The sequence below is a fragment of the Equus asinus genome, chromosome 5 (assembly GCF_041296235.1).
Source record: "Equus asinus isolate D_3611 breed Donkey chromosome 5, EquAss-T2T_v2, whole genome shotgun sequence".
Classification (NCBI taxonomy): domain Eukaryota; kingdom Metazoa; phylum Chordata; class Mammalia; order Perissodactyla; family Equidae; genus Equus; species Equus asinus.
In genome coordinates this window covers 109,181,090-109,202,946 of record NC_091794.1, presented here as the reverse complement: position 1 = coordinate 109,202,946, position 21,857 = coordinate 109,181,090, and the positions used below count along the sequence as shown (strand labels likewise).

The following is a 21,857-nucleotide window of genomic DNA, read 5'->3' as shown; positions in this document are numbered from 1 at the left end:
GTTCAGGCCTGACAACAGCAACACCAGGTTAGTCCATCTCTTTTTGTTCTTCCCCGTCCAACCACAATCTCCCAGAGACCCTCTTCATTCTCTACGCACCTTTCCTCCCAATAGCTCTTTAGATCCAATCTACGATGTGTTTAAAGGCGGCAACAAATGAGAAACATTGGATTTCTCATGCCCAAACTATTCTTAATTGTAAGGTGAACCTTGTAGGAAGCTGCACTCACGCTTGTATCACTAAAGGATAGTTGTTTTTTTTTTTTTTTTTGGTGCCTCTCCTCTTTATTTGTAAATCATTTTAAAAGACACAAACACCTGTCACTAAGGTGTTGGCCACACCACCTAAAGTGCATCAGAGAAAGATTTTTCAATAAGAGCGAGAGCTATTCAAAAGATATCAAACCGAATTTAAACGTCAGTAAAGCTAACAGTTGTTATCTTCCTCCTCCACTCTGCCAATTTCTGTTCAAGACCTTTGAATCTTTTCTCCCCTGAGATTTCCCATATATTTTTAGGTGTAATTAAAAAACGATGTAAATGATTCTATCCTTATTCAAACCTAATGGGAAGAAAGAAATGCTGACCATTGGAAAACGTGGGAGCCAAACTTCTTGAGTTACTCTCTAGGATTTAATAAGGAATTATTTATTCACTATTTGACTTTAGTCTCCCTCAGGCTAACGTGGGGGCCAGGACTGCTGCTGCAGCATTTTCACACGCACTGGAGGGGTTTTCCTGTTAACTCTTCCTTAAATCTCCAACTCAGTACCAACCAGCTATGCGGGTAATTTAGACAACAGTAAAACTAACACAGCCATTTAGACAACAGCACTCAATAAAAGGAACAGACTTTTGATCAAGACCACCACATAAGTGGTCTGAATAGCGTCAGATTTGGTTAAAGACACAAAGTTGATTGCATACATGTATCATGTGCCACGGCCTGAGTTTTACTGGTCATCAAAATCTAATGTTTTGGTAAAACTATAAAGTGAAATACAGCATATGCTTTTATGTCTACAATGAGAAATCTTTATTTTGTAAAGAAACACATTATCTAATTTTGCATCTGTCTAATTAATCACCAAGCAGCTCTGGAACGAATAACGTGTTTTACTTAGTATACATCCTAAGAGTGATTTAATATTTTTTAATTTTTATTTTTAAAATTGTGATAAAACACACATAACAAAATGGATCATTTTAACTATTTTTAAGTGTACAATTCAGTGCCATTAAGTACATTCATACTGTCGTGTAACCACCACCACTGTCTATTTATAGGACTTTTTCATCATCTCAAACAGAAACTGTACCTATTAGTGAGTTTAATATTTTATAAACAAATATATCACAACATTTTCTTTTGAGATACATAAGATGTAAGTATAAAAATCTGAATTACTTGATTCTACTTCCTGTTAGCCCTCTTAACACCATTTTTCTTTCTTTTGTTAGAACTTTTCCTTAACTGAATGCTACAGCACCAGGAAAATCACTTTGAGATGGAAAATGTTCTTGTATCTTCTCACAAAGAAAAGAACAAAGAAAGCTTGTCTGTAATGATCAGCCTTTTACCTCTAAGAGTTCCCTGTAGAGGAAAACTCGTAAAGGATTTAAAACTTCTGTATCCCCTGCAGCTCAGACCCTGGCCTATTGCTTTACCTGTACGCTCATTTTCTACCTACTGGACACATATTGATCTCCAAAGCAAAATACTACTCTTCCAAAGGACCCTGTCAGTAAAAAGTACTAAACTAACCACCTCTTTTATACACCTCTGAGGACTCTCTTTTTCTATCTTCTATAAATCCAGTCTTAAAAATCGAATATCTGCTACCAGGGTGCTTCTAGGAAGCCAAGCCCTCCACTGACCTTCATAAGCCTGGTGAACAAGGTTAAACAGCCGCTCCGCCTGTGATTTGAGCTCTGGGTCTCTGTGCTTGTCGGGATGGTAAAGCATACACAGCCTCCGGTAGGCAGCTTTCAGCTCTTCAGAAGAGGCCTACAGAAAGAAAAATCCAATTAGGGAACAATCAATGCTCCTTAAATATTATCATTATCAGAATCAGCCTTGAAATGGGACCCTGTCAGCCTCTTTCCAACATGTCTGCTCCCTGCATACAGGACATAATGAAGTGATGCTTTATTGTTCCAATACGGCTTCTTTCTTCCACAGTTAATAAAGTGATCATTATGTTCATCAATAGCAGTGTGTTTTGCTGGGAAATGCTGCTATCAGATGCAACGAAAGTTTCTCTCTACACTGGCTCAACGTGCTCTGAGCTGAAACTAAAAACGTCACAGAGACCCGCATAGTCTCTAACCTAAGGTATTTGAAGTAAATCATGCCAAGGCACTCTCAACAGAGAATTTGTTCAGAAAGAAAAAAAAAGCTATATATCGTTAGACAGAATGGCCATGCATTTAATCAGTTTTCTGACAAAGGAAACTCAATGAATATTCATCTGTAAAAATCAAAGACAATAAAATTGTAAAACCAACATACTCCTCTAATCCCACTTCTAATTCTAAAAGGTAGCACATAACAGGCAAAAATGTTTCACCACCCTCTGGTGAAAAGCACCCCCACCCTCAAAACCCAAAAGGCCCTACCCCACACATAGAACTCTCCAGTTCTCATCGTCACTTTGAGGCACAAAAATGCACCACACCAGGAGCACAGATGACACAGAGAGTGAAATGGACTCTGTGTGTGTTTCAACCATAGAGAGGGAGGAAGGAAGAGGATGATAAAAATCCCCATTCTCCTCTGCCTGCCTCACAGCCGTTAAGTTCTCAGAAACAGACTTCCTCAGAGGCCCTAAGAACCCTGTGCCATCTAACTGGCTAGCCCCTTGGGTCTGTTTTAGGGAGTATCATTTTCTTTATCAGCCTCAGGGGCCATTTTGGTCTATCAGAGGTGATGCTGAATGGGCACCTCTATCCAAATGATTTGTCAAGTAAAGAACACTTTATTTTGGGAGGTGACCCATCCCACCATTTTGACAACAGAAGCACATTTCTGGGTCACTGACACCAGCTAGAGGGGCCGGAAACACCAGGCCTCTGGGCAGAGGAGTGGGACCAGGTCCCCGGTGAGGATGCCGAGGATGAACAGTGCTCTGGGATCAGGTCCTGGAACATGGATCCACAAGGATAGCAGTCATAGGGACACAGTCAAGGGATCAAGGTTATAAGAGAAAACATTAAACTATATTTTTCAATAATTCCCACAAGTTTTGAATATCTTCCAATTCCAAGACTAATGAGTTTTTTCACCAATGAAAGAAGGCAGAATTTTACTGTACTTCAGTAATAATATTTGGCATGAAATTTAAAGGTTTTATAAATGTGGGACGAAGTTATTCAGACACTAGAAAACCAGCAAATTTGTGCAAGTTTACTAGAGATTTTCAAAACGGAATTCGGAAGAACTCCAACAGAGAGACAAAAAATGTTACTGGAAAGACATGCAGAGGCATGTGAAGTGTCAGTCACACATACCCAAGAGGAGAGGCTGTGGGGGAGGCCCAGGGACCAATTCCACACCCTCTCAGGGAGATGCCTTCACCTCCATGCCTGCCCCTTTCTTCGTCTGAGGGGTAGGTGGTTGGGGGGATAATGTCTAAGAGCCCTTCCAGCTCTAACTTTAACTGCACAGAGGGTGTTTTTTTTTTTTTTTTTTTGGGAAGATTAGTCCTGAGCTAACATCTGCTGCCAATCCCCTTCTTTTTGCTGAGGAAGACTGGTCCCGAGCTAACATCCATGCCCATCGTTGTCTACTTTATATGTGGGATGCCTACCACAGCACGGCGTGCCAAGAGGTGCCATGTCCACACCCGGGATCCGAACCAGCGAACCCTGGGGCACCACAGCGGACCGTGCACACTTAACCACTGAGCCACCGGGCCGGCCCCACAGAGGGTGTTTAAACTAGCAGCTTCTTAGGGTCAAAGATCTCATTGATTGAGCCTCTCTTTGCCTCCAAAAATTAGGTAGATGCCTGCCCCGTTCTAGCCCTAATCTCTTTCTTCCATCGTGTATTTAGTAGCCTTTGGGAATTACACTACTGAACACGTTTTTGTTGACTGCCTTCCTCCTTTCTCTCCATTTGGTCATCTGTGTGATTTACTCTGTGGTAACACACCAACCTTCTAATTTGGTGGTTAATAACATACGCTGTGGAGTCGAATGGCCTGTGTTTGGACACTGGATCTGTCACTTCAAAGCTCTGTGGCTTTGGTCAAATGAGCTTTCTGACCCTTAACTTTCTCATCTTCAAAAGGGGATAATAACAACTCTCAGGGACTGTGTGAGAAAGAATTGAGACAGTGACCATAATGTGCCTCAGACAGTGTCCAAGACACAGCAAAAAACTTACAAGCTGTAGCTCTTCTAAATCCTTTTCTTTGCTTTCTCATCTTGAAGCTGTGGGCACAGTCCCTCTCTCACAGAGTTATCGTGAGGAGTAAGTGAGATAATACATGTACAAGTGCTTTACAACGCCCTGCACAGAGTAGGAATTTAATCACTTTAGCTATCATCATCATCATCACAATTCAATTTCGATATCCCTTTGGTAGCATGCATACTGAAACTGAACAATTCAGAGAGAAGGCACCGCCCTGGTGCAAGGACAGGAGAAACATTCATTCCTGAAGTAGTCCATGCTTGCAAAAATTCACTGAGCTACATGCTTAAGATGTGCACTTCTCTATATGCATATTCTATTTCAACAAAAACAAAAGACTCCATAAAAGAGATGGGCCTCAACATTCCCAACTCTATAGTTTCTTTCTCTTTTTCCTACCATAGGATTGTTTCTCTGCCAACATCAATTATGCAATGCATTTCTCACCACACTTACCAATATGCCACCTGTACCAAACCCTATTGTTTTAGTAAATAAATAATTAACTAATGGCAAATAAAACATATCTTTTCCAGGTAGGTTTACTTATGTGAAGACGTAAAAGGGGCTTGTTCCTTTCTCTTAAAAAAAATTTTTTTTTCTTTTAGTTTTTTTCTCTTCTTCTCTCCAAAGCCCCTCTGTATATAGTTGTATATTCTAGCTGTAGGTCCTTCTGGGTCTGCTATGTGGGACGCCACCTCAGCGTGGCCTGATGAGCGGTGCCATGGCCATGCCCAGGATCTGAACCAGCGAAACCCTGGGCCACCGAAGCGGAGTGCACGAACCTAACCACTCGGCCGTGGGGCCGGGCCTGGGCTTGTTCCTTTCTAAATAGCCATTACAAATTATTTTTCTTCTGCAAATTTTAACTGTTCTTTCTAGCATCTCATAAAAGTTAAAAGTGCAGGATTAGATAGATTTGACCGACTCTAGATTAGACTGCTATTCCCTGGTTGTTAAAATTAAGCTAGGTGACTAGAGAGTGGAACATCTAGCCTGCAAGACCTTCTTTAATCATATTAATAAATGGCTTAATGTGCTATTGATTAAATAATAGAAATGAGAAGTTTCATTTTTAATAAATATCACATTCAATAAAAGGTTAGATTAGGCCTTTCATCACAACTGAATAGCTAAGGTCATTGGTTCGATATTTCACAAATGATAAACTCTTTCACTATTAAGAAAATACCGATACCATTTCAAAACGTGGTATCATTAAAAATGATACCTAAAGTCACACACTTATTTCTAAAATTCTATATAAAATTAAGAGATGTATTGTGCTTTAAGTCTAAAAAGTTTCACCATCTCAATCATCTGGTTATATTTTCAATGGAAAGGAAATCTATTATAAATTCAACCTTTATATATCATAAAATTCACAGTGAAAAGGTTCTTTGTGACCTGACTGTAGAGTTTAGCGGTCTGTTAAAACTGTTGGATTAGATGCTATACAATACAAAAAATGAATTTCCTGCAATAAGGCACAGAAAAGAAATAAAGGCATACAGATTGGAAAGGAAAAAGTAAAACGGTATTTGCAGATGCCATCTATGTAGGAAACCATAAAGAACCTACAAAAAAGCTACTAAGTGATTTCAGTGAGGTCATGGGATACAGGCTGAACATACAAACATCAATTTATTTCTATATACTAAAAACTGAAATTTAAAAATACCATTTTGAGTATCATCAACAAACACGAACTACTTAGGGATAAATTTAACAAGTATGTGCAAGACTTGTGCACTGAAAACTACAACACTCTGCTGGCAGAAATTAAAGAAGACAGAAAATAACGGAGATAAACCGCCTTCATGCACCAGAAGGTTCAACACTAGTGAGACATCAAATTTTCCCAAAGCAATCTATAGATTCAATGCAATCCAATCAAAACCCCAGCAGGCTTTTTTTTTTTTAGAAATTGACAAGCCAATTCTAAAATTTATATGGAAAGACAAACGACATGCAGCAAAAAGAAATTTTACTTTCCTAGTTATTTTATCAGCCAAAATAACCTTAAAAAAGAACTGGAGGACTCACATTACCAGATTTTAAGATTTATTATATGGCTACAGTAATCAAGACAGTGCGATACTGGTGAAAGAACAGATCTATAGATCAACTGAACGGAAGTGAGTCCACAAACAGATCTCCTAAATATTGTCAATTAATTTTTGACAAAGGTGCCAAGGTAGTTCAATGGGGAAAAGATAGTTTTTTCAATAAATGATGCTAGAAGGGAACATCTAGATGCAAAAAATGAACATTGACCCTTACCTTGCATCACATGAAAGAGACAAATTAAATTTTCCCAGATAAACAAAAGCTGAGGGAGTTTGTTTCCACTCTAACTGCCCTGTTAGAAATGCTCAAGGGAATTCTGCAGGGTGAAATCAAAGGACACTAGACAGAAACTAGAGGACATTTGAGGAAATAAAGATATCAGGAAAGGTAAACACATGGGCAATTACAGAATCTAATATTATTGTAAAAAGAGTTTGTAACCCTACATTTTTTATTAAGAATTTAAGAGACTAATACATTAAAAAAATTACTGGTCTAAAAGCTAGTCTTATAACTTTGGCTTGTAACTTCACATTTTGTTTCTACAAAATTTAAGAGACTAATGCATTATAAAAAACAATTATTTATTTTTTTGGACACATAATGTATAAAGATGTAATTCCATGACATCAATAACTAAAAGAAGTGGGACAGAGCTGTAAAGGAACAGAGTTTTTGTACATTATTGAAGTTAAGCTGGTCTAAATTCAAATTAGAGTGTTATAACTTCAGGATGTCAAACGTAATTTAAGATATTAAATGTAACCACAAAGAAAATAGTTATAGAATATACATGAAAGGGAATTAAAGCATTTTACTACAAAAAATTCAGCTAAACAAAAAAAGACAGTAATTTGGGAAATGAGGGATAAAAAAGATATAGGGCATAGAAAGCAAATAGCAAAATGGCTGAAATAAGGTCCCCCTTATCAGTAATTACTCTACATGTTAATGGATTAAATTCTCCAATCCAAAGGACAGAGATGGGCAGAATGGATTAAAAAAAAAAAAAAGACATGACGCAACTATACGCTCTCAACAGATGTGCTTTAGATTTAAAGACACAAACAGGTTAAAAGTAAAAGGATGGAAAAAGACATTCCTTGCAAATAGTAACCAAAAAAGAGCAGGGGTGGCTATACTAATATCAGATAAAATAGACTTAGAAAGGCATAGGACACAAAGAAGGACATTAAAAATTAAAGGTCCAATACAGCAAGAAGATATAACAATATAACCATCTATGTACCTAATAACAGACCATCAAAATATATGAAAGCAAAAATTGACAGAATTGAAGAGAGAAATAGACAGTTTCACAATAATAGTTGGAGACTTCAATATTCCATTGCCAATAGCAGAGAGAATAATCAGACAGAAGATAAGGAAAGAGAGGACTTGAAAAACACAATAAAGCAACTAGCTAACAGACATATACAGAATACCCCACCCAACAACAAAGAACACACATTCTTCTCAAGTGCACAAGGGACATCCTCCAGGATAGACTATATGTTAAGCCACAAATTAAGTCTCAGTAAATTTAAAAAGGTAGATATCACACTAATTATCTTCTCCAACTTACAATGGGATGAAGTTAGAAATCCAAAACAGAAAGAAAACTGGAAAATCAACAAATTTGTGTAAATTAAACAACACATTCTTAAACAACCAATGGATCAAAGAAGAAATCACAAGAGAAATTAGAAAATAGTTACAGATGAATGAAAATAAACAAAACACACCAAAACTAATGGGATACAGTGAAAGCAGCGCTGGGGGAAATTTATAGCTATAAATCTAAGTGTTTACATTAAAACACAAGAAAGATTGCCAACCAATGACCTAACTTTACAGCTTAAGGAACTAGAAAAAGAAGAACAAACTAAACTCAAAGTTAGCAGAAGGAGGAAACAATAAAGATTAGAGCAGAGATAAATGAAATAGAGAACAGAAAAACAATAGAGAAAATTAATGAAACCAAAAACTGGTTCTTCAAAAAGATCAACAAAATTGACAAACCTTCATCTAGATTGACTAAGGAAAAAAAGAGAGAAGACTCAAATTACCAAACTCAGAAATAAAAGTGGGGAAATTACTGATTCTATAGAAACAAAAAGGATTATTAAGAGAGTACTATGAACAAATAATTGTACAACAACAAATTGGAAAACCCAGATGAAACTGACAAATTCCTAGAAATACAAAACCTACCAAGACTGAGTCATGAAGAAACAGAAAATCTGAATAGATCTATAAACTAGTAAGGAGATTGAATTGGCAGACAAAAACCTCTTGACAAAGAAAATCCCTGGACCTGTGGCTTCACTGGAGAATTCTAACAGATATTTAAAGAAGAACTAGTATCAACCCTCTTCAAACTTTCCCCAAACACTGAAGAGGAGGGAACACTTCCAAACTCATACCAAACTGATACCAAAGCCAGACAAAGATACCACAAGAAAACAGAGAACAATATCCATTATGAACATTGATACAAAAGTCCTCAACAAAACACTGCAAACAGAATTCAACAGCTTATTAAAAGGTTTATACATCATGACCAAGTGGGATTTATTCCTGGAATGCAAGGATAGTTCAACATATGAAATCAACCCACATAGTATATAACGTTAAGAAAATGATGGAAACAACCTCACACGATCATCTCAATTGATGCAGAAAAAGAATCTGACAAAATTCAACACCCTTTCGTGATAAAAACACTCAACAAACCAGAAAGAGAAGGAAACTACTTCAGCATAATAAAAGCCACAAAGAGCTCTTACAACGAAAGACAAACCTATGGGGAACATCAGATTCAACAGTGGCAGACTGAAACCTTTTCCTCTAAGATCAGGAACAATGGAAGGATGTCTGCTCTCATCACTTCTATTCAACATAGTACTAGAAGTCCCAGCCAGGGCAACTGGGTAAGAAAAAGAAATAAAAGATATCCAAATTGGAAAGGAAGAAGTAAACTGATCTCTATTCATAGATGACATGATCTCATATGAAGAAAACTCTAAAGAGTCCACACCAAAACACCTGTTAGAGCTAATAAATGAATTCAGCAAAGTTGTAGGATACAAAGTCGACATACAAAAATTAGTTGCATTCCTAAACACTAACAATGAACAATCTGAAAAGTAAATTAAGAACAGTTCCATTTACAATAGTACAAAATTCTTAAATTTTATTTCTGTGGAGATTTCCTCATGTTTATCTTCCAACTCTTCTATAGAATTCCTTATTTCTGGTATCTTATTTTTAATTTCCAAGAGCTCCTTTTTTATATATTTATTTATAAAGTATCACCTTATTCTTATTTCTTACATATAATGCCTTACCTCTCTGAGGACAACCTTCTTTTTGAACTCCCTGCACTGTCTGCTCTCTTCTAGTTTCTCCTTGCTGTCTGCATGATCTTAGAACTTCACATTGGAGCCGTCCTTCAAACATCTGATTTTTTTTGCAATCCCTTTATACTTAATAGTAAGATACTAAAAAGCTATTTGGAAGCTCTGTTTGTGTGAAGAGGCCTTGTTATCTGATGAGCTCCTCTGAAACACCTGCAAAGGGACCTGGAAGTTTCACTGAGCAGTCTTTTCTCCCTGACTGGTTAGTTTCTTCAGGGAAGAGCCCAGAGAACAAATGGAAAAAGCTGGAAGTCTCCCCATTGCAGGGTGTAAACTCTCAGGCATTCCCTGCTTTTGTTAGGCTGCCACTCTTGCCCCTACTGTGCCTGTGTCCAGGCTCTGAAGACTCTCTGGTTGGCCTTCTCCAGGAAATAAGCCTCCTGTCTCCTGGCTGGGCGGGCTAATGCACTGTCATCTCATCAGCACTGAGTACCAAAAAACCTTTGTCAATCTGGCAGACAAAAAAAGAGTACCTTGTCTTAAATTGCTTTTGTTTTTTTACTAGTGAGGGTGAACATTTTTTCATTTATTTGCATTTTAGATTTCTTCTTTTATGAAATAACCTATTCATTTCCTTCGTATTGTTTTCCTATATAGGGTATTCATCTTTTTCTTTTTAATTTCTCATTTTTACAAAATTAAACTTATCAACCGTCTCCCTCTTTTTTCTTTCTTTTTTTTTTGGTGGGGAAGATTGTCACTGAGCTAACATCTGTTGCCAATCTTCCTCTTTTTGCTTGAGGAAGATATGCCCTGAGCTAACATCTGTGCCAATCTCCCTGTATTTTGTACGTGGGATGCTGCCACAGCGTGGCTTGACAAGTGGTATAGGTCCGTGCCCGGGACCCAAACCTGAGAACCCCAGGCCCTGAAGCAGAGTGCATGAACTTAACCACTATGCCACTGGACCAGGCCCCAACTGTCTCTTTTCTGATTTCTGCTGAGGTATCATACTTAGAAAAGTCTCCTAACTCCATCACATTCGCTTTCCTTAAACAACTGAAGAAGTTGCTACATTTTCACTTATTTAAATTCTAGTGATGGAGACCATCTCTGGAATCAATGTGGTAGCACATATTCAAAGAGCACACTGCCACTCTGCTTTTATTTTCCATCTTCACTTAACAAAGTAAGCTAAAATGTGAGGAACACCAGTCTGTCTGAACAATGATTGTATTGGTCAGCACAGGCCAAGTCAGTGGTTCTCAAGTGTGGTGTGGGGCCCCTGGGAATCCCTGAGACCCTTTTAGAGGGTTCACATGTCAAAACTATTCTCATAATAAAACTAAGCTGTTATTTGCCTTTTCCTCATTAATGTATAATGGGATTTTCTTGAAGCTACATGATGTGTGATGACATCACTGTTCTGATGGTTAATGAAATGTGTAGTACTTATGTATCCTTATGTTTTCTAGAAATTTCTAAGGTAGTAGTTTTAGAGTACAAATACAAAAGTTTTCAGAAATTAGCTTGAGGGGCTGGCCCCGTGGCCGAGTGGTTAAGTTCACACACTCTGCTGCGGCGGCCCGGGGTTTCACTGGTTCGGATTCTGGGCGCGGACATGGCACCACCCATCAGGCCATGTTGAGGCGGCGTCCCACGTGCCACAACTGGAATGACCCACAACTAAAATATACAACTATGTACTGGGGGGATTTGGGAAGAAAAAGCAGAAAGGAAAAAAAATAGATTGGCAACAGTTGTTAGCTCAGGTGCCAATCTTTAAAAAAAAAGAAATTAGCTCGATTGGTTCTCAGTTCTTTTACTGTGTACTGACTAGCTATCTTTGTTATATCTGCTATGATATCTGTATGTCTGTAACTTCATTATTTTCCAACACACAGCTATTCTGAACTCCTTAAGTCTGCCTTGTGCCTATGCTGAAACACAAGTAGTACACTTCGTGCCTTGTTTTACAACATTTTATCAGTTATTCAGTTTTAATTTCTAATTAAATATCGATAGCTATAACCCACATAAACGAAAGCTCTTTGGGGTCCTCAATAATTTAAGAATCTAAAGGGGTCTTGACATCAAAGTTGGAGAATTTCTAGGTTAGATAATACTGTGGTAACAAGCAACCCCAAAATTCCAAAGGTTTATTTCTCCCTCACTTCATATGTTCGTCTCAAGTCATCTAGCACTCTGCTTGGCAATGTCCTTAGGTCCCAGGCTGACAGAGCAGCCACCCTTTAGAAGCAATGCTAGTCACCGAGGCAGAGGGAAGAGCATGAGACCCTCTGGCTCACACAGGCAGTGAAAGGGCTCAGCCTGAGCGTGACACACATCACTTCCACTCCTATCACTGGCTAGAACTAGACACAGGGCCTCCCTCAGCCACTAGGGGACAAGGAAATGCAGTTCCATCACACGCCGGGCAGGCAAAGAACCAACGTCTGGTGTGCAGCACCCACATCCACCACAATGATGACATTGAATTCAATACTTTGAAGACGAAATAGAGCCTGCAAGCAACGGCTCAATAATACCTCACACTTACATTCATTTTAGGGACAGCAAAGCCACCAGGGTTTTTGTTGCCGAAGGCTATCATTTCAAGTTCAAACTTTCCGGCTATATCTACCTTGCTGTTTTCAGCAACTAAGACTCCACAAACTATATCCTATTGGATTTTGGGAAGTTTGCCTAACTACCACAATTGAAGATTCATTACTGTCCATATGTTCCACAACAATTTGATTGAAATAAACTGCACCAGCTAATAAAAACCTATAATTTTTTATGACACTTGGTGCTCACACAATTTAAAGGAAAGAGCAGATTTCAGAGCTAATTTAGACCAAGACAGCATGTGCACTTTGTGCTGAGTAAGAGCTGTTTCACGAAGAGAAGGGGTGCTACAGATGATTTGGGGCCACTGAGCAGACACTGATTATACTAACAGACTAAGCCACTCACTCATCAGGCGCTAAAACACAATCTGAGCTGGACTTGAAAACATGTCCTACTTCATCTCGTAAAGGTTCCCACTACACAGTGTAAAGCATCACACAATAAAACTGCTCTCATACGCAGCCCTGCCATCCTGCGATGCTATTTCCCTGTTCAACACAGACCTCTGCCCTTCTCATTTCCATGTGGAACATCTTCAGAGGGTCTGGAAAGAAGTTCCTATACATGGGCTTCCTTCACAAACAGTAAGAGACTCCAACGATGCGTGTGGACTCACCCTCAATGTTGAGCGCGAGGCAGACTGTACTGCCTCATTCTGCCTGACCCATCTTTGCAAGGAGCATCTCAAGTAGAATAGGGTTTCAATGAGACTAACCTATGTTAGCGTAAAAATTCAGCACTATTAACTGAAAAAAGAAAAAGAACTGTACAAAAGGAAATTTAATTCACCTGAAACTTATTTACGTTTACAAATATCACTACTGGTGCTAGTACAAAAGATAAACAATTAACCTTTTCCCACTGCAATAAAGAAACATAGGAGGAAAATAATCAATATCTGCCAGATGAAAAAGGACAAGCCCAGCAGGGAAAGCTGTTCTTTCCTCTTCTAGCACGAATGTCAGTCTCGGACTGAGGCTCCACAAAGAGCATCCCAGGTTTTTTGGCTCGAAAGCATGAGTTAGGGAGAAACTGGGAGGCAGTCAGGCTTGGAGGGAAGGTGAATTTGACAACCAAGCATAACGCCCAGAAGGCAGATAGAGATGCAGGGCTGAAGCGAGACATTTTAAAAAGAGCCAACCTCATGAGGACTGAACCTGCGGAAATTCTAAGGAGGACAGAGAATGAGCACCTGGCAAGGTAAGAAAGGAGGACCAAGAAGATCACAGAAGCTGAAGGAGATTTCAAGGCTGTCAATGGTGTCACAAATGCATTTGCATAGATTTATAGCACAAAATACTTCCACTGATATTTCCTCATTAAATGAGGAATACTTTTTTTTTGGTGAGGAACAATGGTGCCGAGTCAACATCTATTGCCAATCTTCCTCTTTTTGCTTGAGGAAGACTGTCCTTGAGCTAACACCTGTGCCAATCTTCCTCTATTTCGTATGTGGAATGCTGCCACAGCATGGCTTAATGAGTGGTGCATAGGTCCACGCCCAGGATTCCAACCTGTGACCTGGGCCACCGAAGCGGAGTGTACCAACTTAACCACTAAGCCACTGGGCCAGCCCCAGGAATTAAACACTTTAATACTCACAAACCATCTTGAAGTTGGTATTAGAACCTCCATTTTACAGATAAAAACAGTGAGGATCAAAAAGATTAAATGACTTGTCTAAAATGGAGTTTACCTGATTATGGACCCCTGACTCAAAAGCTGGCTAGAAATTAACAACTTATGTAGCCTGGCTCAAACCAAACTTCAATTTTTTCTTTTTTTGCCCCAAATTCCTCCAGTACATAGCTGTATATCTTCGCTGTGAGTCCCTCTAGTTGTGGCATGTGGGAGACCGCCTCAATGTGGCCCGATGAGCGGCGCCATGTCCGCGCCCAGGATCTGAACGAGCGAAACCCTGGGCTGCCGAAGTGCAGCGCGTGAACTCAACCAGCCCCAAAGCTTCGGTTATTGAACAGGTACCCTTATGAGCATGAAAGGCAACCTACAGAGAGGGAATAGATACGTACAATACATCTATCAGACAAAGGACTCATCCAAATTATACAAAGAACTCAGACAAATCGGTAAGAGCATTCCTTATTAACTTTTATGCTCATGATACTAATAAAAATATACTGGCATTTACTTTACATAATAATATGCCCATTACTATGCTAAGCACTTATATGCATTCTCGCTTAATTCTCCCAACAGCTCTATGACAGTAAAATTATCGTCTGGATTTTATGGATGAAGAAACAGGCTCAGAGAGGTTAAGTAACTCGTCCCAGATCAGGCTGCTAGAAAGTCAAACTCAGACCTGACTTCAAGGGCTTTGCTCTTTAAGCCACTGACCCCATTCAAAGCTCCACCATCATCTTTGGCCTTTTCAAACAATCACCAACAAACGCTCATAGGTGCTTAACATGCAAGGCACTGGGCTCAGTGGTTTCCTTTTCCACAACCTCTGAGCTCAGCACACTTTTGGTGAGTGTAGGGGTTAGGTGGACGCACTATATTTCACACAATCTTGGAAGTAAGTCTCCTATGGCCATTTCAGGCCTCTTCACTCTGGAAAGGTGGGTTTGAGAGAAACAATCAAATCATGAATAAGTCACAAAAGCTAAACAGGAGGTTGATCAAACAATTCCAAGATTCTACAACCAGGAATAACCTTTGAAACTTAAGTTCTACTTAGAAGGAAAAAACTTACAAAATGTACAGAACTCATAACCCCCAGATGGCAATATAAATTTGAAAAAGGATTAGGCGATCAGTAACAACAGAACTCTAAATACTATAAAAGAGAAAAGGCAGGGCCCAGGTCACCTTTAAGGTTTATGGGGCAGACGGGAATCCTCCCTCCAGTGCATTTCTGCTGACAGCAGCGCGAGAGAACCAGGGAGCCAAAGGAGCAGAAATTCTGATTCCTGATCAAAGGTCATTCCGAGGGCTTGGGAATATTTTCCTATCATTCTACAATTTTGTTTTCATTTCTCTTCCTGGTTATGTCCATGTGTTTGGTGCCCTAAGGCCAGAGTCTTAGGGAAATGAGCTCAAGTTCCTTTCTGGGTCAAAACTGATGGTTCAGATCCTATCTTCAAATCAAGAGTTTGGCTTATTTTTCCCTAAAAGCCTGACCTTATACTTTCTCTCATCCGTGTCCATCTGTTACATCCTGCCCACTCTTGCAGACTTCTTGTGGTTGATGTCTGTTGGCATTTTACTACTGAAGAATGTTCTGGCTCCTGCAAACTAGGGAGGGAACACTGTGCACTCATCGCATGCAGAAGCGGTTCCAACACTCCAAGAGCCAAACAGGATCCAGCCAGCAGCCTACTGTCTCGGAGGAGGTCCCACTTCAAGCTCCGAGCTTCTTCACGGGAGTGGGATCTGTGTGATCCCCGTGCCATAGTGTGGGTGATAAAGCAGCAACATTCCCAACGGTCTTTTTTGGTGCCCCCTTTTAAATATTTATGCTATTTTATTTAGTCATCTCAGTTGGTTGTCTTAAATCCTTTCTTAAACAAGGTAGGGTATAAATAAAATACATAAGTAAAATTAAAATGAAAGTTTAATAAAAGTAAACACTAAAATCCCATAGCCAAGCAAACCATGCTGCTTGCCTGTCCCACACCGTCTTCTCATTGTTTTATTACTGAACTCATGGCAAATATAAACGCTTTCAATTGAATTCTCTTTAAGAAAGCAAAAAGGAAAAAAAGACGTATTTTGGTAGATAATGCAGAACTAGAGCATTAAAATTTCAAGAAGCGATTGTTTGAAATGCCCAAAGCAGAAAGGTAATAACTAGCTTATGGTTCATTAAAGAAAACAGATTTTTAAATTTAACCTCATGGTGTTTGCTAATCACATTATGAGATGACATTGGAACTAGCTGGGTGTTCTAACAGCTCCCTCCTCAGCCACAGGCAAGACAATCCCCTCCCTGGCCCCCACCCCCTAAGCCTCTCTGAGCTCCACCTGGGCATCCTCCTGACCCCCAGTGCTGTCTTCTTGTTGCCAGCGGCAGAACCTTTGCCTCTGATCAGGCCCTCCCCTCCTTGCCTGGCCCCTGCAAAGCTGACAGCTCACAACGACTCTCTCTTCGGGTCCTTCTCTGCCTTTAGCCCAGGCGCTGTCTTTCTGGATTATCCCTGGCTCTGCAGCCTACTCCCGTGCTTAGCCCCAGCTTCCAGGAACCATTGCCCCCCAAGTCAAACTCATGACCCTGCAGAAAGCAGAGCTCAGAGATAACTGTCTTTTGAAGACAACAAACTCGGTATTTTGAACAGAAAAAGCAAAGAAAGCTTTAGGAACTCATAACCTAGTACTTAGCTTAAATTCTGGCACTTTTTTATTAATACACTAGATGGACAGCAAATTTAGACAGGATGAAGCATACCAAAGCTTTCTATGTACATGTATGTCTTTTTTAAGTAAGAAAAACCTCATGCTTATCAAAATTCATGAACAACAATAAATATTAACTGAACCCCTACTTAACACCAGGCACTTGATATATATCCTCAGTACACTGCGACCCTCCCAAATACAACATCCTGGCTCACAGTAAGTGCTTGATACATTATTTCCTGTCACCTACCTTTCAATATCAAAGAAAACAGAGAACAGAAAGATTAAACTACTAGCCTAGAAACTCCCAGGACAGTACTGGGATCCGAATACAGGACTCTCCGGCTGCAAAGCCCTACAGTGTTGTATCCTTCTACCGTCAGTAACTGCTGCAGATAAATGGAGACTCTGAGAGGTTAAATGACTCATTCAAGGTCACCCAAGTGTGGGCTGAAACTCCCACACCTAATGACCCAGCTCCTCAGCCTCTTCACTTACAGGACACCTTAGGAATGTGATGAGGTTTTTGGACAACCAAGGCTTAGCATTACTTGCCCCATGCAAACATTTTAAGTGAGGTCACTGTTGGGAATATCAAACTTTGAGCATAATGTAGTAAATGAGAAACGCACCGAAGGAATGACCTCAGACCCATCTTTATATCCCTCATTAAGACTAAATTACCTGCCCACCATGAGGTCAGATAAGCAATGACTGAACAAGCACACAGTACTTCACCACTTTAGGGACTTCGGTGTGCACCTGGCTGAGTGGTCCTGGTTGGAGACTTGGGTGACTCTGCCCCCCAGGTCAATCCTGACAGTGACCGAGAGCCCTTCCTCCACTGCTCTAGCCCTTTCCTTCCATCTGCAGTCTAAACTCGAATGTTTAGCCCCACTCTGTGGCTGTGACCTGCAACCAAAGAATCCCAGACAACCAAAAACTAGAGAAAGAACAATGTACCCTGTAACAGGGAGAGAATGAAAATACAGGAACTTTGGGAAAACTTTTTATTGGTAGGTGATGACTTTGTATTTCTAGTTTCATGGCCATTACTGAAGTAAGTAGATCCCACGACAGGGACCTCCACACATGGAGTGCAAGGAAAAAACTTTTTTACTTAAGTTTATTTTTTACTTAGCAACTTTGTTTTTTTTCGGAAGTGTTTAAACTTTGAAAAAGGGGCTGGCTCCTTTAAGTCTAAACTGGCTGGGACTAGAGATCTTGAAACAGGTTATAAACACTGCTAATGACACTCTGTAAAAATGAAACTCTTTTAAAGGTAATACAAACTGATGAAGTAAAAATTAGCCAATTATTTAGCAAAAACTTAGGTTTAAAATGTGTTAATTAAAATGTCTATAAAAAGTATAAAGATCAAGAAAATTTCACTCTGATTTACCGTTGAGGAATCCTTTCTTCAAGTCAATTTTGGAAAATCATCCCAGAATCTCAGACCAGTTACATTTTAGGCACCTGGTAAAACTAACCCAGGGATGCCAATCAGGTTTCAGAGCGGCCGGTTAACGACACATTACTCCCTCCCCTCAGTGTGCGGCGGGCAGATGGCTCCACTCTGTAAACAGGAAGACAGGAAATCCAGAACACGAGAGAAAGGGAATCATTAAAGATCATGAGTCTTGTTTAGAGCAGAATTTGGTGGTTCTGTCTAGCTGTCTGTTTTACTCTCTGGAATACAATTTAACGGAATATTTTAAAGTTAGAAACCTGAGAAAAGAGATTCTTAACTGATTTTTGACATTTCTCTATCGCTCCAATTTTTATAATTATGTATCATGCCTAAAATTTTTTAAATAAAATTCCCTGGTTTTGTCGCAAGTGGGTTCCATTTGAAATTCCTAGGGAAAAGTCTCAGCTTCCTGACACTGACAGTTTTCAAGACACTCTTTTGAAGGTACTTTGAAGTACTGGTGGGAAGAAGATCTCACTTCCTACACTTATGCTTAAATGGCATCAAGCTGTGGAGCTGACAGCAAACACCTAAACAGGTGTAATTATCTTCTTCCAACCACACATGTAAGAAGACTACTTCTACTTTCCCTCCAACCAAATCATGTTATTTCAACTTCAGGTTGATTTCTGATTTCACACAGAAAAACCTCTAGTAAATATCAAGTGCAGATGTTATCTTCAAAGTTTCTCTTCTAGGAGAATCCTGATAGATAAAATCTGCGCACCACACCTGGAAACATTTCACTCTGAGTTTGCTGACAAAGGCAACACGAAGTGACTTCAGCAAGAGGTCATGTTTCATAGGGATTTCACTTACAGTCATAAATATGGGAAGTGCTTTCACTCACTGCGAGAACCAAAATGTTTTTTTAAGAAATATTTCTTTGGCTCCCACACATCAGTCCAATAATAATGACAAGCCCTAAAATTCCAGCAGTTTCAAGGTATACCTTTGACCAATGTTTACCTAGGACTCTGGCCAAGCCAATTATTCCAGATCTTTTTGACCATCTGCAGGTGCCTAAGATTTAGTAAGCCTGGTAAATGGGAAAATGGCTGCTCAATTACTGGTAATTATAAATGAGTGATAACAAAGACTGATTTCAGAAAAGCTGGTTTCATTTACTGCTTTGTTTCTAAGAACTGGAGAAAACTTAAAGAATAACTAGCTACATGGCATCATTTAAAGGGAAAGAATCTAAAGGCCAAAGAAGTGATTTATCCAAAGACCTACTGCTGATTAGTCACAAACTGAGAACAAGAATCTCCAGGTGCCCCATGGAGGCCTAATAAGAGCTGCAACTCCCCAAATTCCCAGAGTCAGACTTCCCCGGGCTGATTTCAGGCTCTAGTACTTTCTAGCGGTGCGACTTTGGGCAAATTACTTATCTCTCTATGCCTCAGTTTCCTCAACTATAAATCAAGGATTACCATAATACCTGTTTTAAGGGCTGACGTGAGAATTACATGAGATTACACAATATAAAGTGTTCATTCAGCACGGTGGCCCTGCACAAAATGCTCAAAAAACATCAGCTAACAGTAACATCATGCAGACTAACATTTACTGACAAAGCATGCTTGACCACCTTGGCCTAGGATAGCTAAACTTGTCTAGTTCTGATCACTGGACACGCTGAGAGATGGAATTAAGGATTCTCTGGCAGGGCTGGAAAGACTGAACCCAGCAGCTTAGAGATAAACGATCCACCTTATGACCTGACCTTGGAAGCTTTCCTGCCCTTCACGCTCTCAACTGGTCTAGTCAGCAAGAAAGAAAAGTTACTGAACCCCTACTACGTGCCAGACACAGCGTGAGACTCTCTCGTGTTATTTTATTCAGTAACGAAACAGGCTATGAGCACTGGCGTGGGGAAATGGGGGCACATGCTGAGGCCGTGCTCGAGACACCACTTCTTTGCTGGCTTTAGAGCTCCTTCCTAATGTGCGGCCTTCGAATTGAGGCTGGATGTCCGGGAGGCTCTTCCTTCAATTTCATGACAGCCGCTCAGCGGAAAAGAAGACACAAGACACGTGCCTCTGAGCCTGGACTCACTTCAGAGGCCGGACGTCCCCATGGAAGACTCGGGGACCCGACAGACCCCCAGGGAGGTTCCCTGGTGGCCTTGACCTTGGTGCCTGAAACTCAGGTTCCCATCATGCCGGTCGAGGGGAAATGACACGGCCCCCAGCTAGAACGAGTATGAGAGCCGAGCGTGGCACCCGGTCCCGGAGGACTGCGAACCCCACTCCAGCAGCCTCCATGTCGGGGACCCTGTGCCCTCCTGTGGGTCCGGGGGCCTCTGGCCTTGCCTGGACACAGCGCATGCGGCACACCGGCCGCTGAGAGCAGGGGTAGAGGGCGGCCAGGACAACCCCGGCGCAAGCATCGGGGCGGCACGAACCGCCCGGTCGGCCGGCGATAGGGCACGTCGGGCGGGGTCACGCGGCCTCCCAGCCGGACCCTGGCCGCCCGCGGTGGGGACAAAGCGATCGCCACCAGCCTGGCCCTCCCGAACGACCGGGCCCGGCCTCAGCCCCGACGGCATCCTGCCGCAGGCCTCACCTCCCTGCGCACGTTCAGCAACGAGTAATAGTCTTCATTGTCCAGCTCCTCCTCGCTCAAGGCCGTCGCCATCTTCGCAACCTTTCACCCCGCCGAACAGGCAAGGCCGTGCTCAAGAGGGACGAGCGATCCGCGGCCCTGACAGCGCCAGCCGGCGCTGTTGCGCCACAGCGGCCCCTAGCGGTCTGGAGTCGTGCTGCCGCCCGCGCCCGGTACCACTGCGCCTGCACTCTGTGCTCCTGCGCGGCTGAGGGCGGCACCCGGGGGGCCCGGGCTCCTCCACGTGCCGCTGGCAGAGTTAAAGCTCAGCCGGGTCTCCCTAGGGCTTTCCCTGGACTAGAAAGGGAGAGTTTGTAGTCACAACTGGGGTCTTCACCCTCTGGGCGCTGTAGAGACGGGCCCCTGCGACTCCTCCCTGTCTCGCCTGCTGAGTACGGGACACATCCGGATCCCAAATAGCCCCACGCGGGCGGGAGGCTCCTCGTGGCCCCGCTTGCTGACTTGTCTTTGCACAGGAAATCTCCGGAATAGAATTTGTTCCTGCCTCCATTGTTCTTGGTCTTTTCTCCTCGCCATGCAGAACCTTGCCCAGAGAACGGGCCTCTCCCTTTTCGTTTGGTATTGTTGCCCTATATTTAGGAGGACCTGGCTATTTTTCTGCTGCTTAAATGACCAGGCGATACCCATTTGGTTCCTAATATAATAGTCTTCGGCAGGCATGTGTACCTACAGCCCCTATCGCAGAGCTGTTCGCTTGTAAATTTCTACCTTATAATTTAGCGGTAGAGTCTAATTGATTTCAACCTAATGCCTGCTGTTTGGTGCATTATTAAAGATGTCTCGGTTACAATCACCTAAATAATTTAAATGTCTTCGAAATGATGCAGTTATCAAGAGAAGGTGGACAGCAGGGCTGCCTTGCTCTTGCCACCTGTTTGGTTCATGCTGACCTGTACCCATTCTTCATTATTTCTCAGGA

At 41.3% G+C, this 21,857-nt stretch overlaps 1 protein-coding gene across 2 annotated transcripts in view; it reads right to left on the bottom strand.

Moving 5' to 3' along the window:
- The window catches only part of DNAJC11 (DnaJ heat shock protein family (Hsp40) member C11), a 63,772-nt gene extending 42,738 nt beyond the window's left edge, over positions 1–21,034 (bottom strand). Inside the window, exons 1-3 of one of the 2 annotated variants that reach the window (XM_070511209.1) lie at positions 20,879–20,977; positions 18,242–18,415; positions 1,879–2,008 (exon numbers count right to left, since the gene is read on the bottom strand). In XM_070511209.1, coding sequence (XP_070367310.1) covers positions 1,879–1,966 — 88 coding nt within the window. In that variant the 5' untranslated portion in view covers positions 1,967–2,008; positions 18,242–18,415; positions 20,879–20,977. Of the gene's footprint in view, positions 1–1,878; positions 2,009–18,241; positions 18,416–20,878 lie in introns of both variants that reach the window. The other variant, XM_014861865.3, reaches the window with a different exon arrangement.
- Positions 21,035–21,857: the final 823 nt, after the last annotated feature.